The sequence below is a fragment of the Talpa occidentalis genome, unplaced genomic scaffold (genome assembly GCF_014898055.3).
Source record: "Talpa occidentalis isolate TD23 unplaced genomic scaffold, MPIMG_talOcc4v2.1, whole genome shotgun sequence".
In the NCBI taxonomy this organism is placed as follows: Eukaryota; Metazoa; Chordata; class Mammalia; order Eulipotyphla; family Talpidae; genus Talpa; species Talpa occidentalis.
This window is the reverse complement of record NW_026555331.1, coordinates 19,259,110-19,283,167: the sequence shown is the minus strand read 5'-3', so window position 1 is coordinate 19,283,167 and position 24,058 is coordinate 19,259,110. Positions and strand designations below refer to the sequence as shown.

At 38.8% G+C, this 24,058-nt stretch overlaps 1 protein-coding gene across 1 annotated transcript in view; it reads left to right on the top strand.

The window, feature by feature from the left end:
- Positions 1-11,293, top strand: part of SLC30A8 (solute carrier family 30 member 8) — a 30,445-nt gene extending 19,152 nt beyond the window's left edge. Inside the window, exons 5-8 of the mRNA XM_037526962.1 lie at positions 2,765-2,915; positions 5,179-5,284; positions 9,670-9,804; positions 11,148-11,293. Of these exons, the coding sequence (XP_037382859.1) occupies positions 2,765-2,915; positions 5,179-5,284; positions 9,670-9,804; positions 11,148-11,293 (538 nt within the window). The remainder of the gene's footprint in view (positions 1-2,764; positions 2,916-5,178; positions 5,285-9,669; positions 9,805-11,147) is intronic.
- The last annotated feature ends 12,765 nt before the right edge of the window (positions 11,294-24,058 follow it).

The following is a 24,058-nucleotide window of genomic DNA, read 5'->3' as shown; positions in this document are numbered from 1 at the left end:
CTGTGGTAATTTATTATAGCAGCAACAGGAAATTCATGCTCTCTATCATCCATCCATCTTACAATGCACCATGATACATGCTATGAGGCAGGCTTATACTAAAAGGTGAAGAAGGAAGAGAGAGAATAATGACATTATAAGCCTTGCTTTTTATTTTTTGTAAAGATTTATTTTATTTATTTAGGCATAAAAGAACTGGGGTCTAAGCCAGAGGTGTGGGGGGTGAGAGGATTCACCAGACACAGAGTGGGGAGCAGAACAGGCAGATCTACTGAAATACACTGCCGAGGGGAGCAGCAGGCGAGACAGGAGAAGTCTGCCGCACCATGTGGGTTTGCTCCCTGGCCAGGGATTGAACTCATGCTGCGCCGTCAGGGAGACCATTAAGACTTGATTTTTAAAAGGGCACAGTGGGACCTCTGGAATTAAGAGAGAAATCTGAGCATGTCCCCTTTGAAAAATCTCCATCGGTCATTCTTACACCCTATACCTGATACCTGCTCCATTTTTCCCACTTCTCTGTCACTGATTGCTCAAAGTCTCTGAGCTAAACACATTGGAGGAGTGGTATTTGCTATCTCTGACTTGGTTCTTGCTTCCAATGGTTAACTTGAAAATGCGTTTCACGTTGGCACCGAGAGAAAGAAATGGGGGCAGATCAATGTGAATCTATCATCACAAGGAGATGAATAGCCAGAGCTCTCGCTGCTGCAAACTGGGGTCAAGAGCATCTTCTTTGCATGAGAACAATAAGTCCACAAGGCAGCAGGATGAGTAGAAATATGAAGGGTTTCTCCAGAGTCTTAAGTCTCATAGGTGTGCCCATGCCTCATGAAGATGAAGGAAACTCCTAGATAACTACCACATAAATCTGGGACCTCAATGATTGAGTCTGACTTTCTAAAGAGATACCGTCCAAATTTGCTTTTTACTGCAACTGCTTATGAACTTTGACCTGAATTGCAGGTATTTTTAATACTTAAAAGGACAAGGGAATTGAAAAGCATTGACTTTTCCATGCAAGTAGGTAGTAATTTATGGATAAAAATACTAAGTACAATATTTTCTCCCGGAACCTGTATTACAGGTTTCAACTGCTACTACATGCTGTCTGATCTGAATATAGGAATATCAGAGCAGTAACTTGGGAATAAATCTATTCCTTGGGGACCCAAAAAATCAGGAGGCAAATTCTAATAGAAGTTGCAAAAGGATTCTAGAATAAAAATTATTGCCATAGCCTTAAGGCATTCATTCATTCATTTATTTTAAAAATTTATTTATTTATACATACAAGAACTGGGGTACAGGCAAGAGTTGTGGGGGGTGAGAGGATTCACCAGAGGCAGAGTGGGGGAACAGAACAGGCAGATGGACTGAAATACACTGCTGAGGGGAGCAGCATGTGAGTCAGGAGAGGTCTGCTGTGCCACATGGGTAGCTCCCTGGCCAGGAATCGAACTCATGCTGCAGTGGCTGTAGTGAGCTTCCAGGTTGCGTCTTAACCCCTTGTGCCATGAAAGAGGCCCGCCTTGAGGCTTTTACATGCTCAGTTTTCTTTATCTGAAATATTCCTCCTCTCTTAGCCCTTTTATTAACTTTAACCTAACTTTTCAAATCCAGCTCAATTGCTTTGTCTAACTAAATAAGGCTCCTCTGTTGCCCTATCCCATAGCACCAGTTCTTACAAAACGTTAGAATTTGAATTTTCCACTTATGTGTGTGTGTTTTAAACCTCTGCCTTCTCCATCACACTTAAAGTCACACAGGAGAGGGGTCATGTCTGTTTTCACTCACTCTTATGCTACAAGCATTTAACAGCGCTTTGCCTACAAGAGTCCCTAAGTAAGTTTTCTTTTTTTTAATGAAATGAGTATAAAGATGAATGACAATGTGATGTGCGTGCATGACAGATCTAGAGAGTCTCTTAACTGCCAGCCAGACCAGGCTCTCTAATGAAACTTAAACTCTTAACTGAAAATTAATTTATAGCAAAATAGTGTTCACCTGAAAATTTTACATTCTGTAATGATCAAATCTTGGTGGGTAGCAGTCATCCACTTTGTGGTGAGGATCAGAGATTTAGCATACTCTTTACTTGCAAATAGACTGGGAAGCGTGATATTAAACAATAACTTTTTCCCTTAATGTCTGTTCCAAGATATTTAAATATTTATAATACATTAATATATTCGACTCTCTTGATAAATAGCTACATACACATAAGTACAGCACTCTCTGTGGCCCTTAGGAAATTATGAATTATGCAGATTTCACATTCTCATGGAAATGAATAAAATGAAAGAAAATGAAAAATTAAAAAAGCCAATCTTGATGAAGTTCACTTCGTGAAGCCTAGTACAGTGGCTGATAGTATATCCCAAAAGATGTTATTTCCCATCCTTTTTATTAAATCCTTGTTTCTCCTTTAAGAAGTGATACTTCCCAGTTTTAACATGAAACAGTAGTGTTAGGTAGATGAATGAAAAAACTGAAGTGAATCTTTGTTGCCTGTCCCGAGGTGAAAAAAATTTAATTTTATGACAAAAATTTTGGATATTATGAAAAAAATTTAAATTTTATGATTTTGAAATTAAAAATCTTGTGTTAGAAATTCATCCAAAGTAGCACCTTTTAAAGCATTGGCATTTCAACTGTGTGGCATTCTGGGGCCATTTGAGGTGCTTTTGTCAACTCCTCCATTCTTGCTTATGTTTTTAAGAATTCATCTCAGGTCTACCAAGGACCTTGTTCTCTTTTTCAGACTGAGTGTGATTTTGCACCAGAGACACTCAGGCCACACTCACAAGGAAGTGCAAGCGAATGCCAGTGTGAGAGCAGCTTTTGTGCATGCCCTTGGGGACCTAATTCAGAGCATCAGTGTGCTGACCAGTGCGCTTATTATCTACTTTAAGGTAAGTGTGTTTATTTTCCCCACACCACAATTTTATAGATTAGATAGTATATAAGCTGACTCTCCAATATTAACTTAAATGAGGGTGGACAGACTCTGTCTGCCTATATAAACTACTTTGCAAAGTTTAAATAATCACTCAGTGCTTGAAACCTTAGAGTCTCCAAATTCCTGCAAACTCTGTCTTTAGTTGCAGAGCTGCCATTCTTTCAAAAAAGCAGTTCTTTTTGTCATGGTGTCAAGATGGACAGCAATGGAATCAGAAATAACTTAAAGTTCTTGGGTTGTAAATAACAAAGAGATCTCTAGTTCACTTTAAGCGAGAAGTAGATATATTGCCTGAAATTTACTGGAGGTATCCTTGGACAGAGTCAGGGTTGGAAATAACGACACCTTTTGGAATGTAGATTTCAGAAAAACTATCCACCTTCTGTCCCAGGCACCATACTGAAATGAATGTAATCCTACTGATTTTTTTCTCTATTCTTTTCACTCTGCTGAAAATTCGTATTTCTGGGAAAGAGAGTCTAACCGACCTACTGCTTCGCTGGGGAAGGGTAGAGTAACTATATCATCCACAAATGGGGGCTGGAGCTGGAGCAGGAGGTAACTTCTCCAAATGCCAGGGTGATAATGGAAAGTGGGAATATATTCCGGGTGAACCTCCTCTGGCCATATTTACTATAGATTTTTATTTGGTTATACTAAGAACTTACAGAGGTAGGTTCAGTTGAAGATTGGGGATTAATGGAGAAGAGAATTCATCTCTGGCTGTTTATACCGTGATTGTCCAGTTAGCAGGAAATCTTTATTACATCACTGAAAAATGAAAACTTACAAATAAAATTTTCAAAGACGTCCAAATTCAATTGGACAAGATACCCACTGAAAAATTTAAGTCAACAGAGTTCAAAATTGTAAGGGTTAGTGGAGCTTGAGAATACACTTACAAATGTTGGTTTGATGTCTTATTTCTGCCATATATATATATAAAATATAAGCAAGAAGTAGATTTATTAGAGGCAGTCAGGCATGGACTTCTCTATGCCAAAAACATCCACCAAGGGCAGAATAGCAAGTGTTTCACCCTAAAGTTAAACGCTTCAGTTGGGGTGGAGGAGAAAAAAAGCAAGTATGAGGCCTCAGTTTATACTCAGGATTTCATCAAAGTTGTCTGTCTTATGAATGTGTCACACTTGGAGGAAAAGAAAAAAGCTAATTCCATGTACCAAGACCAAAGTCCATCCAGGCCTTGGTTCTATGCAACTGTTAGATGAGAACAAGGGGGACCCTCTTGTACCCCCACACTTGCATACTCTAAGGGGCCCCACCATTTGCACACACAAAGATTAAAGCAGATTCTTAGTGTGAAAGAATTGTAAAGAATTAGTATGCATAGACAGAGAAGAGATTAAGGAATAGTTTCCCAACATAACACACACACACCTCATCTCCTATGGGCAAATGCCCAGCCAAACAGGGCTGGCCTGAAGCAGGGCTACCCAGGCCTGAAAGACCTTCATTGCATAAGAAGGAAAAAACGACCAGGAAAATCTGGGACCCAAGGAGCAAAATCAAAGTACAGGTCAAGATAACGGTCGCATGTTGGTCTCCTCACGTATCTTTGCCAAGTGTCTCTTCATGTTTCTCCTCCTTCTGTGTCTCCTTCTGTGTCTCCTTCCAGTACCAGGGTGCAAGTTTGGCCACAGGAACAAGAGCTTTTCCTTTTTCTTTTCTCCCCTCAACCCATCTGCCTTCCATGTTATTCAGCTTCCCCTGGCCACTCGGCTCTTTAAGTGGGGTGGGGAACATGGTACCCCCCTTTCTTTGGTAACATAACCTCTGAACAGATGATGCCCTTTTTTTCGTCATGATTAATGCCAAAACATCATTGATTCTTGTGCAAATTTGTGCATATTTTCATTCCATACTCTGCACTTTTATTCATTTGAGAGAAGTCAGCTCAGGTCTCTTGAGAGAGCCATGAAGGATATTATTCCTTTACTTCCTAAGTTCCAGAGAGAACATGGCCTATGGGCTCCCTGCTATAGTCACTGGTAGGTTAAAGCTGAAAGGCAGCACTGTGTTTCCAGGAAGTTTTGCCTTTGAGTGGGGTGTCAAGTATCAGGAGGGTGAAGGGGAGATAAAGAAACTGTTTCTCAGTGAAATGGAGCAGGGACGCTGGGAGGTTTACTAATTCAATAAATCAGACTTTCTGCATGGGGGATGCAAATTCAGTTAACCAAAGTCCCTATCTTTTCTAGCCAGACTATAAAATGGCTGACCCAATTTGCACATTTGTTTTTTCCATCCTGGTTTTGGCCAGTACCATCACTATCTTAAAGGACTTCTCCATCATATTCATGGAAGGTAGGAGTGATTTTATTATTATTATGATCAATGTTTTCTCTTCCTTATAATCACAAAAGGGGATAACCTCGAGGTACACTCATTGCTAATTTGCATTATAGAGAAAATGTGGAACATATGAGGAATTTTTAGGAAAACAAATACTGTGATTTTAGTCTTATAGGAACAAATAAGAAGAATTGGTGTCTGTTTTTGCTCCAGTAATTACTCAAAAATATGGCACAGTATAAAAACAATACACACAAACACTGAAGATAGCGAGAGTTTGAAAAATATATAAATCTATCCTTAATAATATAGAAAAGACCTAAGAAAAACTGCATAAATGCATCCTTCTGGCAGCATTGTAATTATTGTGGATTTTGTCTATATTCCTTGTCAGACTAGTCCAGCACTTCTAAACTTTAGTGGCATCACAATCGCTTGGGACATTTGTTAAAACACAGATTGCTGAATTTACCCTAATAGTTCCTGAATCAGCAGGTCTAGGGTGGGACCTGAGAATTTATATTTCTAATAAGATGCTGATCCTGCTGTCCAGGGACCACACTTTGAGAACCACTGCACTAGTCTTTTCATACCACTTCAGGGATTCCATGATGAGGACACTGGGAACATCACCTAGAAAATTCACTCAGAACTCGAGGGTTGCAACCCAGCAAACATTCAGATGAGCCCAGGTTTCCAGACATTGGCTGAAGTTTTCTTCTTCGCCCAGCATGTTTGCATGCAAGGGAGACAGTCTCAGGGGCGGTTGCCTACAGGGAGGCTCACACTTCGTTGGTGGTCACTGGTGGGCATATGTGTAAGGGCTTTGTTCGTGCTGGGCCCTATGGCTGATAACAGTGTTGGTGACAGCAAAACAGAAAATGGAGTCCAACATCACTGAATAATGAGAAAACTTTCCTGCTCTCAGGGTGATGATATTTGGTTTGTCAAGTCACAGATGCAGCCGTTTCCTTTCTTGAGGGCCAAATGCTGAGCTGCAGCTGTTGTTGCTATTATGGAAGTTATTGACCTAAAGGGGAGGATAAAAGACAAATCGATACACAATTTGAGATGACTGTATTCATTTTTTTTCTCTCCATATAGCTTCTCTTTGAAGACTATATTATTTTATTTAAGGAAAAGTGCAGCTAGTTGTTGAAACAGCAATGTTACTCATTTCTGAAAGATGCTTAATTTTTAAACCCAGTTTTCAAATTACATTAGCATAAAAAGATACTTGTACTTGGTAAAATTTTAAAATAAAGTAGAAAATGATAAGAAAAAGTCTCTCCATTTTCCAGCCTTTGAATTCTCAGCCCCATTCGTCAAAGGTAACACCTATAAATAAGTTGATCTATGTCTTTCTAAAAAATATGTGTAGATCCATAAATAGATGCCTATATATCTTTCTATGCATCCACACAATATACCACAAATAAACATATGTGTATATGTCTTTTTTTTATACAAACAGGATTTTACATTGATGCTTGTTTTGTTCTGTACCTTGCTTTTTTTTTTTTCTTGGAGATCTTTCATACTAGTGGATACATAGATACACCCCCTTCTTTTTCATAGCTCCAAAGTATTCTACTGTATCCATGTACTTGCTTACATGCTTAATGGACATTACAAACAATGCTATAATTATCATTCTGTGCATATATATTTTCAGCACCTTATATCCATGGCGTAATTCCTGGAAGTGGTATTGCTATCTCAAAAGTTATGTGCATTCTAAAATTTGGCAAATATTATTCTTTCTACCAAAGATTCCATAACAATTTATTTCCCAACAAAAGCAAGACAGTGCCCATACCCTCACATTCTCATTGTCATTGGGCATCATCAAACTTTTGATTCTTTTCTAATTGATAGGTACACTATATATTACTGATTCCATGTGTAGTTCCATAATTATGAGTGATATTGAGTGGTCTTTTGCATGTATTTGTATGTCTGGGAAATTACTTTTTGACACTAATTTGAGTATTTTCTGGATGCATTAATATCTTTGCAGCCTTTTCTTCAGGAAAAATGTTTTCTAAGATTGATGGAACATTGAGGCCAGGGGAAGCATATTCCTTTGCTTGTCAACATTATTTTCTAGACTAAAATAAGTAATGATGAACTTGTCTTCTACATAAAAAAAGATAAGCAAGGCAAGAGAGCAAAGGGTAGTGGGTTTATGACTTCATTTCAAGGGTCCTAGATGAATGACCACAGTCTTTTAAAGGTCAATTATAACTCCCCAATGATGACAGACATTAGATTGCAGCCTTTGGAATCTAGCATTTGAGTTGCAACACTTGGAATCTAGCTTTTACATGACAATTCACACTCAGAGTATGAACTTTAGAATTCCACATTTTCGGCTCTACCACTTATCTATATGGTCTTTACAAAGCTTCTCGACCTTTCTACCTCCCACTGTCCTCTCCCCAAATTATATAGGAATTATAGCATTGAAAACTAACTCATAGAGTTCTTATAATTATTAAATGAAATAATCACTACAAATAAAGTGCTTAGCACAAACTTAGACATGGGGTATGTTCTCAATAAAGATGTATTATTATTACAGTGATTGTAATATAACAATTTCACCCATGACCCCACACACATTTGATGGTTAAGCTGAGCCAAAAACTCTTTTAATTTGCTTATAGCATGGAGTCTTTTGCAGCTCATAGAATAAAAGAACATGCTGACCAGCACCGTGTTACCTCCATGAAACAATACATTGATATATGAAATGAAATTAAACTAAACTCCAACTACAGAGAATTGTAAGTTAGGCTCACGGAGGAAATCCATATGAACAAGATTTTTTAATCCTGACACAAGGAAGGAAGAGGATTCTCTATTCTTTTAAGCAAGTGATTCTCACCTATTTGCTCATGGCAAGCATCTGGGAAGCTTTCAGCAATGTTTAAACCCAGGTTCTATACACAGAAATGTTGATTAAATCGACTGGGGTGGGGAAAGGCTTTGATATTTCCTAACATGCAGCCAAACCTGAGAATCACTGTATCCTGGTGACTTGGAAATAGTGCAACTGTTCTCAACAGGCTGTAGGTCAAAATCACCAATAGAATTATGGCCATACTAAGGCCGACCCTAGCCTCAGATTCTGATGTAATTGCTTTTGGATATAATCGAGTCATCACTATTTCTAAAATCTCCCTAGTGATATTAATATGCATCTACGATGGAAAACCACTCTGAAAGTCTATAGGTTTCATATTCTCATCCATTAGAGATTTTCTTCAGGAGCACTGGAATGGAGCTGAAGTGTATGTATTTTTAATAAATATACCAGGTGCTTCCATTGTGTATATATCAATATAATTGAAGTGGAGGCTAAAAAAGCAGCCATGCTTAGAAATCTCTTCTACAGCATCTTCTTAGGATGAGAGGCATTTACCTATATGTCAAATGACTGCCCCATTGTTGTGCTGGTTGAGTTGATTTTTTTAATTCCTATATGGAACTGATATCTTTTATCATTCTAACTAACCATTGGTTTGATTTCTCTCTGTATAGCTACCAAAGCAAGCTTCCTCACACATTCATTTCCTCTTATCTTCTGTATGTAAATCCTTGACTAAAAAGTGATCCTATTTTTTTTTAGCTTTCTCTTTCCAGGCTAGGGACACCCCAGACCCTTCTGTCCCAAAAAAGGGCTGATTCCTGTGTGCCCCACACCTTCCCTTAGAAACAAGGAGTACAGTCAAACTATTACACTCTGGGACCCAGACTTTGAACCCTGACTGATGTAACTACCATAATAGAAGTTTCATAAACCAATGAATTAGGTGGTGTTACAATGTCAGAATCCCCTACTAACACAGCTCACTAAGTGACCACTGGGTAACTAACATTTGTATAGCATGACTGTTTACAAAGGACACATATTTTCTGATTTACTCCTCAAAGAACTTTGTGATTTTATCACTCCTATTTTAATTACAAATGTGCTGAGATTAGAGAAGTCCTACAATTTGGGAAAATTTGCAATAGTTGCAGCCATTATGTGAACCAAAGATGACTTAATTCCAAATCCCATGTCATTTCATTTTGCTTTCCAGAGTGTATGTGAAGATAATTGGGAAAAGCACAATTGGCTTAATAATACCCTGGTTTAATAATAATCCCGAAATCAAAGAGTGATTACTGTTGTTGGTTATTGCATGGTAAACTCTGCAACCAGTACTCTTTGTCTGGTTGATGTTAAGCCCTTTGAAATAGCCAGGTGACTCCTATTTGGAAACATTTGAAGAATCAATACAGAGGAGAGAAGCTGGTGTTTTGCTGAGGACTGCAGCCCCACTCAGCCGTCTTACTGGGTTGTGTTAGCTGGGTAGCAATAACCTCCTGTTCTCCCCTCTTGTCAGGTGTGCCAAAGAGCCTGAATTACAATGGCGTGAAAGAGCTGATCTTATCGGTGGATGGAGTGGTGTCTGTGCACAGCTTGCACATCTGGTCTCTAACAATGAACCAAGTAATCCTATCAGTTCATGTTGCCGCAGGTCAGTAAGTTTTGTAAACACTGTGGACAAAATTTAGTCCTGGTCCTGTAAAGTCAGTAATTTTCCTCCTTTTGCAGAACTGCCTTTATTGTCTGTTGCCTGTCAAAACAACTGCAAAGTGTTTTGTATTACCAAGGACCTTTGAAAACTATCGTACATCTAGATGTTGTCATAGAAACAGTGATATGGCATCCCTTGAGGCCAAGTGCAGAGGGCAGAACAAAGTCTTCGATTCTGAACTTTGGAAGTTCAGAACTTCAAAGTCTTAGATTTGGAAATTAGGCTTTACCTGTTTTGACTTGTTGCCCTACCCCTAAAACCACAGGGATGAATCCAACAATAAATCTTCCCTGAGAATCTTCTTTGCTTTGCTTGCTACTGAAGATGGAAAGATGGAGACACAGGTCCCATCCTGAAGGTTCTAACAGGCTAAAAGATGTGTTAGTTGAAATAAATGGAGGTTCCTTTACTGGATGGTTACAAATTCTATAACCTTGTGAATAATTCTTAGGTTTTGTTTTTTTCCCCTAAAATTTTCTTCCTGAAGTGAAAGGTTATTTTGCCCATGACATGTGCTAGCTGGGAAAATAGTTAGTGCAATGTCTTTCATGACCTCAGAAGACAGCTTAAGCCAAGGATGTCAGGCTGCTAAATTGTAACTCAAGAAATTACTTAGGGGCAGGGCACAGGAACGCCCGTGGTGGTCACTTGGGAATTGTGCTTTCTCAGACATCCTCATCTTCACTGAGAGGCATAGATCTGGCTCCAGGGAATTTATAGTCTCCACTACACCTATATTTCACTGCAGTGGAAGAATCCAGTAAGCAATCAGTTTACTACAGAGGGAACTTTACAGCCTCTTCCTATCATTCAGGACAAGAGAAAAGATGGCATTGAGGGCTGCTGCTCTGAGAAAGGTCTGTGGGGAGCTCTAAATGCTTCCTGGTTCCTGTCACTGGCCTTGATATAAGTTCTGATTAGATCGAAGGGCTGCAACCCCGTCGTCCCTGGGGCCTGGTGAGCAGGATTGTATATGAGATCGTTCCACCTTGACTATCTCCAAAGCGTCTCTCTCCTTCTATACACAGCTCCTAGGAGAGTTGACCCTAGAGAGAACAGCAGGCAGGGCAAGTTCCCATAGTGACAGGATGCTTTGCTGCAGCATTTCCCTTTGCCTGGTCTGATGAATGTAGCTGATTGTCAGAGCCAACCTGGTTCCTTCTGAGTGCTCTGCTCATGCCCCACACCACTAGGTCAAAGACAAAGTACTCAAAGCTGGAGATTTAGCAGTTGCCCAAGTGTGTGCAATCAATGCCAATCTCACTGTGGTTCTTTATCAACAGCAGCCAGCCAGGACAGCCAGGTTGTTCGGAGAGAGATTGCTAAAGCCCTCAGCAACAGCTTTACTGTGCACTCACTCACTATTCAGATGGAATCTCCAGCCGACCAGGACCCTGACTGCTTATTCTGTGAAGACCCCCAGGACTAGTGCTGTCACACTGCCAGCTTCCCAAGTTTGACAGGCCATATATGCTGCTCTGAAGTTTCTGGGACATAAGAAATAAGGAACCAGAGGAGCAGGTTTGAGAAATTCATAATACAGTACCATGCACATTTTGTCGTTTATTTACCTCTATCTACTGTGAATGAAGATGCATTTATAGTCATTAATCAATTGGTTTATAAACTCATTAGTCACTGTGTTCAATTATAGGAATGTGTATATAGATTGTTCCTGACTGAGGCTGAGATAAAGGCTATAGTGTAATCACAGGCAACAAAAAATTCATTTCCTTTCAAAAACACATCACAAGAATGAGTGGGCAAATGAAAGTTTTATCAGGAATCAGTGGCAAGGAAAAGAGTGATCAAATTCTCCCAACACAGAAGAAGCAAAAATAAGGAATGCAATGTCAGGGTAAAAGAAATATGGAGGCTAATACCCCATTAGAACTTGTCTCTCCCACTAAGCTTAATATGATTTGATGCAAATATTTTTGATTTCTTGTCTATCAACATTACTGTTCATAACTGGGAATGAAATACCTTCTTCATCTTGCTTACAAATTATAGTGTAATACGTCTGAAAATATCAAATTCTATTTTACTTCTCTGTACAAAAGTTCTGGACAAATGAAAAATTATGAAATAACTGCTTTTTGTGTTTTTTATAGCATATGACCTAATAATAAAAGAAAATAAAAGAACAGAGAGAAAGAGAATACTTATCCTAAGTCACGTGGAAAGTAATTGAGTCAAAGAATTCAGATAACTCTCAGGTCTTGAATAATATATATGAAGCACCAACTATTGTCCTGAACCAATTAGACTTGTTACCTCATTTCATTCTAATGAGAACTCTAGGAAACTGGAATCAATATTTCATTGTACATATAAAGACTTTAAACTCTTAGAGATTGAGTAACTTAACCAATACCATTAATTCATTCACTCAAAAATATTTTTCTTTTGTAAAATAAATTTTCATTAAGGTAACAGTAGGTTAATGCCATTATCTAAGCTTTGGGGGTAAGCATTGTATTTCTGCATTATAAATGCTCCATCGTATAACCACCAAAATTGTAGTTTTTAACCTGTCAACATCCACTTGACATCCTTGACCCATTTCAACCGCTCCTCCATCCACCCTTCCCGTGTGGTAAACAGAACCTGTTTTCTGCACCTATGAGTTTTTGTTTGTTTGTTTGCTTTGTTTCTTTATATTCCACATATGAATGAATCTATATGATAATTTTCTTTCTTATCAGATTTATTTAACTTAACATAATACTTTCAAGATCCATATATGTTATTTGCAAATAACCAGATTTCATCTTGTTTTTTTAATAGCTAGCTAGTATCGATTCATGGACAACTATATTGTTTTAATACCTTGACTAACGAAAATAACGCTGCAACGAACACAGGGTTGCATATATCTTGTCACATTAGTGTTTTTTGTGTTCTTTGGATAAATATCCAGAAATGGAGTGACTGGATCATATGGTGTGTCTATTTTTAATTTTTTGAAAAATGTCCATATTGCTCTCCATATTGGCTACACCAATTTACATTCCCACCCAAAGAATATTTAACTACAAGCTATGGTATGAGCATTGATGAACCAAGCCGATGTAGTCTTTGCCCTCATGGAACTCTTTCCCTTTTGTGAAAAGACAGGTATTTCACTAATAAACACCACCAAGTATATACCACAAACAGTGGCAACTGATAGGAAAGAAGATAGGCTGATTTAGATTACAGGAAGCCTGTGGAGGGTCTCGATGAATAAAAACATCCAAGTTTGAAACCTGAACAAAAAAATAGGTGATATTCAAATGAATTGTAGGAGGAAGTATATTCTAGAAGAAGCTAGAGCGTGAGTGGAAACCCTGAAGAAACACATGGTGCATTTGAGGAATTGAGGGAAGTCCCTGTGGCTTGAGGGTACTGAATGAAGGGACTTCAAAGACTTGAAGGAGGAGAGATAAGCAAGTTAAAAATGAGATGAAACCTGGGTCTATTTTATCAAAAAACCCATCCGTGCCTTCTCTTTGAACAATTTTTTTCTGTTTCCTTTTGACCAAGTAATCTGCATTGTCAATCAGTCATTTCAGAAGTGCATGCAAATGAAGTCTACATTCTTCAAAAAATGGGATGAATAAATTGCTGAGTTTAAAAGTACAAGGCTGACAATGCTTCCATAATGTATCTTGGTCTAGGAAGTACTAAGGATGTAATTTCACTGCACCAGAGTCTGACTAAGGAGAGAAGAATTTTGAGCTAAATTAAGTGGTTGTAGACTGGCCTGACAAAAGATCCTGCCTCCAGAGAACTTGAGTTATACCTGTGGCAAGGGCATATGAAGGGAGATGTGAGTGCATAGTGCAACCCAGGAACTCTACGGTAGAGAAAAGAACATTAGAGGCAACTAGAAACTTGGTTTTGATAACTTTCTGCTTCCTTATGATCACCTTGAGCTGGCACTTAGTTTCTGTGAGCTTCAGTTTGTCATCTGAAAATGGGGATTATCATTTTTATCTATTGGTTTCTGTTAAAACTACTGGAGATAATTATTGGGATAATAATATGGATTTTTGGGAGCATGAAGAAGTGAATGCTTAATACACTCATTTCCTTCTAATTGAGGGCTTCTGAACCTAATCATCATTGCTATTTCTGGTTCATTCTTTGTTGTAGAGAAGTGTCCTGTGCACTGTAGAATGTTTAGTAGTATCCTTGGGCTCTGTACAACAGCTGCTAGTAGCGCTCCTAAGCCCCAGTGGTAACACACACACATCTGAGCCTATAAGGGTGGCTCATTGGAGAATGAAGACCTGGAGCTTGGGATGGCTGCCTTTTGATGAGAAGTCAACAGGATAAGCGAAAATGACAAATAACTTAAGGCTATTTCTTTCATGTGAGATCCACATCTGCTGACTTTCCAAGTGCACCATCAAGGAGTCAGGAGTATTTAATATTATTTGTCTGAGATTAGGATTTTCTTTGGGCTGTGTTTTATTCCACAGTGTTATTGTGTCCCATAGTCAGACAGATGCTCTCATTTCCTTCATTTCTTCTTGCTCTCTCGGTGAGTTAACCTAAGCAGAGTGTGTTTCCTTGATTCAGATCCAAATCACCTTTGCTATTCCAACTCCTTTGAGCACAGAACTGAGTAAGTTAGGCCAAGGCCTTCTGTAGATCTGGCCATCCACTTTCCTTTTCTACTTTCTTTGCACAGTGAGAATTGAATGTGCTGGTCTTAAGATTTAGATTCAAATGGTAGAAAAGAAATGGACTGTATGTTTCTTAAATATCTTTTCTTTGTTAGAGGTAAGGACTGAGGTTTGGATGGTGGAGCTCACTTTAGCCTTCAGCCTGAGTCATGAAACATTTCATTAGGTTATTTGCTCCTGATTCAGGCATTAAGACTGTGGTGATTTGATTTGTAATTTACTATTATTCTTTGTATGGCTACTTCTTGTCTCCAGGGAGAAGAGGAGCAATTGTTAAGGCAAGATTCTCTCATTCTGAATCCTTGATCATTTATCACCATCTTACCACCATCCAAACTTCAATCCTCACCTCTAACAAGGAAAAGATATTTAGGGAACACCTAATCATGTCTATGCTGAATATGTTGTCTGAAAGTGTGAATGTCCATTTGACAGTGGGAATACAGTCATAGATAATCTATTGGGATTCTTTTCTACTCTGAAGTTGGACATGTTTATTAATATTCAGAGAGGTCATCATAATCTTTACTTCCTTGTCACATTTTGGCACTAAACCCTTTCTATCTTTAATTTCTAATCTATTGATTGTCAAACTTAGTATAATCACTGTTTAAAAGAAAATAATTCCACCTGTCAGACAGCTAAAGCACTGGAACCAACTAAAGAGTGGGGTTGGAGAAATGCAGAGATCCTCAGAAGAATCTACAAAAACATGCTGGTTGACCTCAGTGAGCTTGAGTCATAGATAATGTAAATATTTACTTTCAAAGGGAAATAAAGTGGATGCAAGTAATTGATTCAGTCCACAAGCACAATCTGAGCACCTGCTTTGTGCTGGCATTATGCCTGACATTGGAGGTGGCAGACAAATCAGGTACAGCAAGTGCTTCTAAGTCTCCACTGTCAGTCAGTGTCCTCTGTGAAGGAAAAATGAAAAAAAAAGCGCGTTAGCCTCAGTGGATCTGTTCTAAAATTTGAACTTCTGCATTTTTTTTTTTTTGGTGGGACCCTCGCTGGAGGCCCAGGAACGAACAGGTGCCGCAGAGGCTGCAGGCAGCCTCGCAGCCCAGTGCTCAACAGCTGCGCCACCAGGGGAGGCCCAAACTTCTGCATTTTTTAAATAACATATCCAGATATGTTATTTTTAAATAACATATCTAAGGAACAGCCAGAGTCTAGAAGAACCTCAGTCAAAGGAGATCACCAAGCGAGGGATTCAGACACACCCAAATACCTACGATATTAACCTGAATTGCATTGATGTGGGTGAGAATAGAAAGCACAGAGAAAGTGACATAGAAAAAAATGCTGTGTGGGCCTGGCCATTGAGGCAGTTTGTCACTGAGTGACAGACATTCGGGTTGTCCAGGCAGATAAAGTAAAAGGCATTCTAGACAAAGATGGTGCAAGTCATGCTTAAGTCATGTCTGTTAGTTTTCCATTGAAAAGTAGAAAATACATAGCAAAGACAACTTTCAATTCTGTGATCTAAAAACTTTAATTTTGCTACTTTACCATTATTAGTATTGCAGAATAATGGTTTTGATGATTCTTCCATCATTGTGACATCTAGCAGGGTGCCGGAAACCTAGTAGGCATTAATAATTGTTGAGGCGATGGCTCTGGGAATATATGTGGTCCTTGTCATTATTTTTCATTTACATTTGTATTTTTCTGAAAATGTGAGGGCCAAGAAAACAATGACTTTGACTGAGGAGGTCACATCTGTGCCATCTCTGCAAATCAATCGGCACTGCTGAAATAGCTGCTTAGCATTCTGCTGAGGGCTTGCCCTGCTCAGTGGAGAAAAATAGACTAGTCCCCCACCTCAGTAAGCATGTTTAGGTAACCAGGATTAGAGCCACTCAGGTACTAACTGTCTCCCAAACAGGAGGGACGGTTCATGCCAAATCATCTCTCCTCCTCCGGTTCCACAGAATGGGTCTACTTTAATTTTCTAGATATTGTGCCGGCAGAACCCTTAAAATCGGATGACCTGGTAAATATACAAAATTTAGTATAATTGTTTATTTTGATTTCTTTTTTTTTAAATCCTGTTTATTTATTATTTAATATCAGAAATGCATTGAATGCTAGGTAATCATAAGGGCAACTAGCATGTCAACCAAAGGCATGCCCCTTGCTTTCAATGTCTGCTGTTTCCCTGAACTTCTACTTATTTAGTCAGCTGGAAAACTCTGGATGGTAGATGTTTTTGTGATCAAGGGAAGACTCTGCAAAGGGAGTTTTAAGTATTTGAGATGAATGAGCAGAGGCCATTCATCCCTTTTGAAGGCATATCTGACCCTTTGCTTCTTCCTTGGCATAGCTGAACTCCAGGCCCCTGAAGGGTAGTAGAATTCTGTACTTTGTGGATTTGTGGTCTCTCCGATGATCAAGACATTAATGATCTTCTAGGTCTTTCACAGCAACATGCTTTATTCCTGAGCCACTGAAATCAGAACTTCACCACCCTTAACACGCTTCTCTGCATCCTGTACCCAGTCAAGATTTATCTAGATGATGTCAGGGCCCATGAAAGAAATTTATGTATTCCATATGTTCAGCTACAGATGGGAAGTGGGAAGGTTGAAGGACATGAGGGAAAGAATGTTTGTACTTTGAACATTAGCTCTTTAGTTATATTGCCAGAGCTAGAATCTTAGCTCTTCACTTTATTAGCTCTGTTGCCTCTAGTTAGTTCCTCATATGCGCTCTCTGTTTCCTCATCATCAAAACCTCCCTATTCAGATGTAGGAGAATTTAATAAATTAGGACACTTAAAGAGGACTGGATATGTAATAGCATGTGGTTAGCACTCAGTTAAATACTATTATTTACTATTGTATACAAAGTAAATGAGAGAGAGAGTGTGTGTGTGTGTGTGTGTGTGTGTGCACACACAGATTTATATTATCCCAACTTTAAAAAATTCTGAGTCATCAACAAAATTCCCACAAGAGAATAGCAAAATTATTGGTAAGAATTGAAGTCCTTTCTTTCACATGGAGCAGTTGAGGCTTGCTGAGATAAAGGCTTTTACTGAGAGAGCATTACTTAGTGAGGGAGTCGTGGATTCATTACAGTAGGCGGGGGTTTTTCTGAGATGCTCTGAAATTTTCTACTTTTATCTTTGAAGTAAAAACTGAATTAAGCCCTCAAAGTGCATTTATTCACAAAGTGTAACTGTCCAATTCAATGAAGGCAGACTCATAAAACATCCAGACTCTTCTTATTCCTTGCTCCCTCTCCCCCCAAGCCAAGGCTAAGTTGCTTTATCCATGTGCATTTTCTTCTCCTGTTTCTAAGTTGTCATTGGCATATTTGAGTTATTTACTTATCTGTTAAATTTTTCAATTCAGCCAAGGACTTTAGAGTTCTGGTGTCAAAAGCAAAAAACAAAAATGTGGTCTGAGCATACACATTTTATAGATTCTTGGGGAATGTTGCTCTCCCCACCCAATGGAATATGAGTCAGAGAACCCTACAGAGAGACAAACTTCACTCTCTGCAATTAACTTTCAATTACCTTCAGGAAATTATTTTCTCAGTTCACCTCCATGCAGTCCCTGTTTTGGATACAGGGCAATCTGTTTAAATGACTAATTACAGAAATCATTAAAGGCACCAAGCAAATGTTGTCTTTGAATAACCACCTCCCAAGTTTTACAAGTCCTGCTTAGTGTGACAGTGATGAAACCATGCAACAGTCCAGCGCAGGCGGATGTCAAAAAAAACCACCAGGTGACCATATGTGGTTCGATTTCCTAACTTTCAGATTTCACACTTAACGTTTGTCATTCTGTTACTGGGCACCTGTTTAAATTCTATTTTAAAATGTTAATGTATGTTGTTTAAAACGAGATCAGGAAAAAGAGAAAGATTGGGTTAAATCATCATTTTATCACCAAAATTATGGTAGAAAATGTTTCTCATGGTACCAGCCCGAATTGTAAGGAGAATATATTCTCCAACTCTCAATCTTTTAATGGGAACAAATGGGTCCAAGAGACACTGAAGTTACTCTCTGAATCAGGATCACTTTTGAAATCATCCTGGTTATTGGTATGAAACACCAGTGCAGGGAAAGGTGATGGTCAGAGGTTGTGGCCCCCTTGAGAGTTGTGTAAAACAAACTGTGCATTTTCAACCATAAAGATCAGGAAGTGATGAGAGATAAGGAGCTGTTTGCACCCCTTTGAGATGTGTCAATCAAGCCCAGGAGACAAGTCATCAGTATAACTGCCCTGTATTTCCTTTCTTCAAAGGGATACCCAGTTGCTAAAAACATAATTGACCTATTCCCAATGATTAAAACCATGTGGTCATTGTACACAGTCCAGTGGTATCTTCAAATGTTATTTCCTTACATTTGTAGAGTTTACAAGTATTTGGGGGGTATTACAGAAGAAGAAAGAGCACCAGCTGCATTGGAGACATTGTAAATCGCGGTGAGTTAGCCTGAACAATAGAATCGAGATCAGATTACTTTGGGGTCTTGTTTGAAGTTGAACTGTTTTCTTCAAGTAGGAATGAGTAGCAACTTAATAACCTATTGCTCTGTTTCTTACCCATTGCTCCCTTATTTTTTCAAAGATAAAGAGATTTTATTTGGCATATAAATGGGATTTATTAATAAGAATTTATGTTATTGTCCAAATTTGTCTCAGACAGGGCAGAACTCTGCAATCAGAAAAATATGAGTATCCTGTGTTGACATTTCTTTAGAGCAGTATTTCCTATGAATAATTAATGGCCTAGAAAGATGAAGCCTCTTTTCTGGTTTTCACTTTCTTGTAGAGTTCAGCACCTTGTATGAATTTGGATGGGGAATGGACAGTTCAGGTTTCCCTGGCTCAGTAAGCTCTGAATTCATAAACAAGAAGCAGATCCTCTTTCCATTTGATCTCCAATTCTTTATAAATATAAAGCAATGGAGAATATTTCTGAGACTCTTAGATTAAATCATCTTTAATGTGGACTAAAAAGAAAATTCTGGGTACCATGATCAAGCACAGCTGATGAGGATATTCAATTGTCTTCCCCTCTCCTTTTATTCTTCTTCCTCTCCCTCCTCCTCCTTCTTAGTTAGTAGCTTTTAAACACACTAGAATTTACCCCAACTATGGCTAATTTTGCCTACTATGGGTAAATATTGGTACAATCATAGAGACAATTTAATATAGAAATTTTTATTTATTTATTTAAATATCCTTGTTTATCTTTTCAAAATCTAGGATTTAATATATATATATTTGGAAGTAAAACTCTAGTCACCTACCTTGAAATTTTTTCATTAATGTATTTTTCAACTTATTTTACTAATATTTATTTATCAACTATATATCATGCCTACCATCAGGAAGTATGATATTGCTTTTTATATGTTTATATTACTCTGGATGACTTATTTACATCAAAGTTTGAGAGTTTGAGAAATGCCTATAAATAACTAAACTGGAGACCTTGAAAAACTCCTAATACTCATATGCTAGACATTAGCTTTGAGAAATAAACACACCTGCATCGCTTTTCCCTTGAAAATATATTTCATAAAAATATGCTGAGATGCAATCAAATCATTTCCTGATGAAATTTTACTGCATGTTCCAGAACTTGACAAAGTATTTCAGTTCACTTCTTTTCTCAATTGCTGAGTTGCCAGTGCCTCTCATTGCCCAATAGCAAACATTAGACAATGACCTGAGGGTTAGATAGGCTTGGAATGTTAGTGCTAGAACAGATAAGAATAAAATATTTATGAATAAATTTAACCATGTAGATGAAATCTGTACACTGAAACTATAAGGCATTGATGAAAGGAATTAGAGAAGACGCAAATAAATGAAAAGATATGCTGTTCATAGAGTGCAGAATTGATATTGTTAGAAGTCACCTACCAATTCAATAAAATCCCTATCAAAATCCCAAAGACATTTTTCACAAAAAAAGAAAGAAAAGTCAATCCTAAAATTCACAGGGAGGCACAAAATATCCTGAAAAGTCAAAGCAATCTTGAGCAAGAAGAACAAAGGTAGACTCCACACTTCTTGATTTCAAAATATATCACGCAAATGCCATCTAAGATGGTGGACTAGTAGCAGCCTGGACATAGCGAACTTCCTCCACAGACAGAGCGAACCAGCATTAGTGAGGAAGCAGTTGTTCTTGGAAAAGAATGGAGGACTTAATGGTCAGCATCTCCACAAGTCGCTGAGACAGAGACCACTGGAAAACATAGGAAAGTCTGACCGACAGTCCAGCTGGGAAAGATATGGGGCATTGGAAGCAGCACCTGCCCCCTCCTATCCAGAACTCCCAGGCTTCCCTGGGCTCCTGGCTCACTGCAAATGGGCAAGTATTTCATAAAGAACACTGAACCCTGGGCAGGCATGGAGCTGACATACCTGGGGCTATGGGTGACTAGCACCAGTGCCTTCCCCATCTGGGCTTTGAAGGCAACTGGACAACCTAATAATTATGCAGTCTGCAACTTCCCAGAGTGCCTTCCTGCAACTAAAACCCACAGTCCCACAGGGAAAAGGCACCGGCAAAACCTGCTGAGATTAGAACTATGCTACAGGTGAAGGGATCAGTTAGAGTTTGGCACTTCCAGGAGAGCACCACCAGGGTTCTGCTTTGACCTGCCTTGACAATATGGTAATTGCAGATCCCTCCCTTGTACCAAGGGATGCTTATGCCCTTGTCAGCCCACTGCAATGGCCTCCACACACCATGTCACCTGTCCTCACCTGGAGGCTGGGTTCATGGACCATCAGCACATGCTGACTTTGAGTGCCAGTCATCCTGATTGGTGATGAGGTTTCCACCAATACACAACAGAAAGCACACCATTCATGACCAACACTCTAGGTCCATGTAACCCGTAACCTGATTTCTAACACAAGACTGTGACAGAAGAACTGGGAAGGATAGCAATCAAGCTTAATGCAGAAATAAGCACAGAACATTACACTGAATGAGAAGACAGGAAAATTCACCCCAATTGATCAAGAAAACAAAATCTTGGAAAAATTCCTAATGCAACAGAATTAACCAAACTACCAGAAGAAAACTTCAGAGCAACAGTCTTAATGAGGCTTAACTGAAATTAGGAGAGCAATGGATGAACAAAATAAGGACAGAGACGGTATGAAAAAGTCTCAAAGAGAAGTCACAGAGATAAAGAATGCAATAGTTGAATTAAAAAAAAGTACAATAGTGGGACACAGTGGATTCAATGAGGCTGAGGATGGAATTGGTGAGATGGAAGACAGGGTGTTAGAAAGCATCCCCACATTTCAAAAAAAAAAGCAAGCAACAACAAATGTTGGTGAGGATGTGGTGAAAAAGGAACTCTCCTACACTGCTGGTGGGAGTGCAGACTGGTCCAGCACTATGGAAAGCTGTGTGGAGTTTCCTCAGTCTATTAAAAATGGAGCTACCATATGACCCAGCATTTCCACTCCTAGGGATCTACGCAAAGGACACAAACACATTGATTCAAAAGAACACCTGTAACCCTATGTTTATTGCAGCACTATTCACAATAGGTAAAACCTGGAAACAACCCAAATACCCAAAAATAGATGACTGGATCAAGAAGATGTGGCATATATACACAATGGAATATTATTCAGCAATCAAAAAAGGTAGACTCATGCCATTCGAAGCAATGTGAATGCAGCTAGAAGGAATTATGCTCAGTTAAAAAAGCCAGAAGGAAAAAGAAAAATATTGGATGGTTTCACTTATAGCAGGAATATAGGGGAACCCAATAAAACATCAGTGTAAAAAAATAATAACAGTACAAAATGCAACAAAGCAAAAACGGACAATTATAAATCAGAGACATACTGCAGGGGAGGAGGAGGGAGAGGGATCAGAGGAAGGGAGGGAGGAGCACAGGGGACTGAGGTGATGGTGCACGGGTGCATTGGGGAAGAAACGCTATGGGGACTACACCTGAGGGGGTGGGGGGGAAACAAATATTGTTTAAAAATGAACAATGGTGTAAAAAATTAAAAAAGAATGAAAAAAGAATAAATCCTATTTTTTAAAAAAAACCCAAAAAAACCCAGCATTCCAAAAGACCAATAAAAAAAGAATTTTAAAAAATGAAGACAATATAAGAGACTTATGGGACAATATCAAGAGCAGCAACATTCACATCATATGAATTCCAGAAGAAGAGAGAAAGGGGCACAAACATTTTTGAAGAAAGAATAGCCAGACACTTTCCCAAACTAGAAGGAAACATCCAGAAGCAGACAGCATAAAGAGTAGCCAACAAATGATATGCAAACAGATGCAGACAAAGGCACATTATAATTAAAATGACAAAAACTGAGGCAGAAAGAATCCTAAAAGCTGTTAGGAAAAAGGTCACATACAGGGAACCCCCATAAAACCATCAGTGAATTTATCAGCAGAAACATTACAGGCTAGAAGGAAATGGAATGACACACTCAACTAAATATGTGATTACCCTGTAATCTAGCAATCCCACCTCTGGGTATATTACAACCAAAGAAAATGAAATCAGTCTCTGGTATCTGCACTCCTATATTTATTGGAGCATTATTTAAAAAAAATACCAATGTATGAAAATAACTTGTGTTCTTTGACAGATAAAAGGATAAAGAAAATTACATATATAGATATAAAAGGAGAAATAAGATTGGGAAAGTTTAGAGGTAGATTAAGTTTGTGGGATGAGAGAGGATTGGGAATTTATTATTAGAAAAACTGAGTTATTAAACAATAAAGTGAAGATGTCAAATAGGCAGCATTTATGCAAAACTGTAGTTCAGGAGAAAATCCGGGCTGCCATTACAAAAGCAGTGTATCTTATCTGCCTCAGTCATGTATGAATCCTTGCTGAGGAAGACTCTGTCATCTTGCAACTGCTCCAGTTGGAACATCAAGTCTCTGAGGTAACCAAGAGAAAGAGAGGCACCAGGGTTTTTAAACACAAGTTAAGTTCATCATTCACCCTGCTTTTAAGCTGACACATCTCACTCTGCTTAGGACTCACTGATTAATTAACTACGTAGCACCAACCTACGAAGGGGAGCTGAGAAAAATAGGGAAGCAGGATATAGGGAAAGAGTATTGAGGCTTCCAGTGACAGAGGGGTGAGGCTTCTAGATGGAGACATGGGCGATTAATCTATAGAATGGACTATCTGCAGTAACAATTCTGCTGGCTCGTGGCCAGATGTGGTGGAAGCAATCTGGTATTCTCTTCTGATTGCTTCATTCTCTAAGTGAGGTAGAAGGCAAGGCCATCAGCTGAATGTGACGATGCAGGAGGCCGTGCTGGGGATTTTGCACCATAGAGAGGGAAATAGGCATCTAACAGAGTGGCTAGTGAGAGAGCTATGATGAAGAGATGATTGCCTTGCTGTGCCACTTATTAAGTCTCTCAGCTCCCAATTCTCTCATTTATATTGATACTCGACTTCATGATACTGGAGCAGGGACTGGTTAGCTCCATTTCTCTTTTGCTAGTTTCTC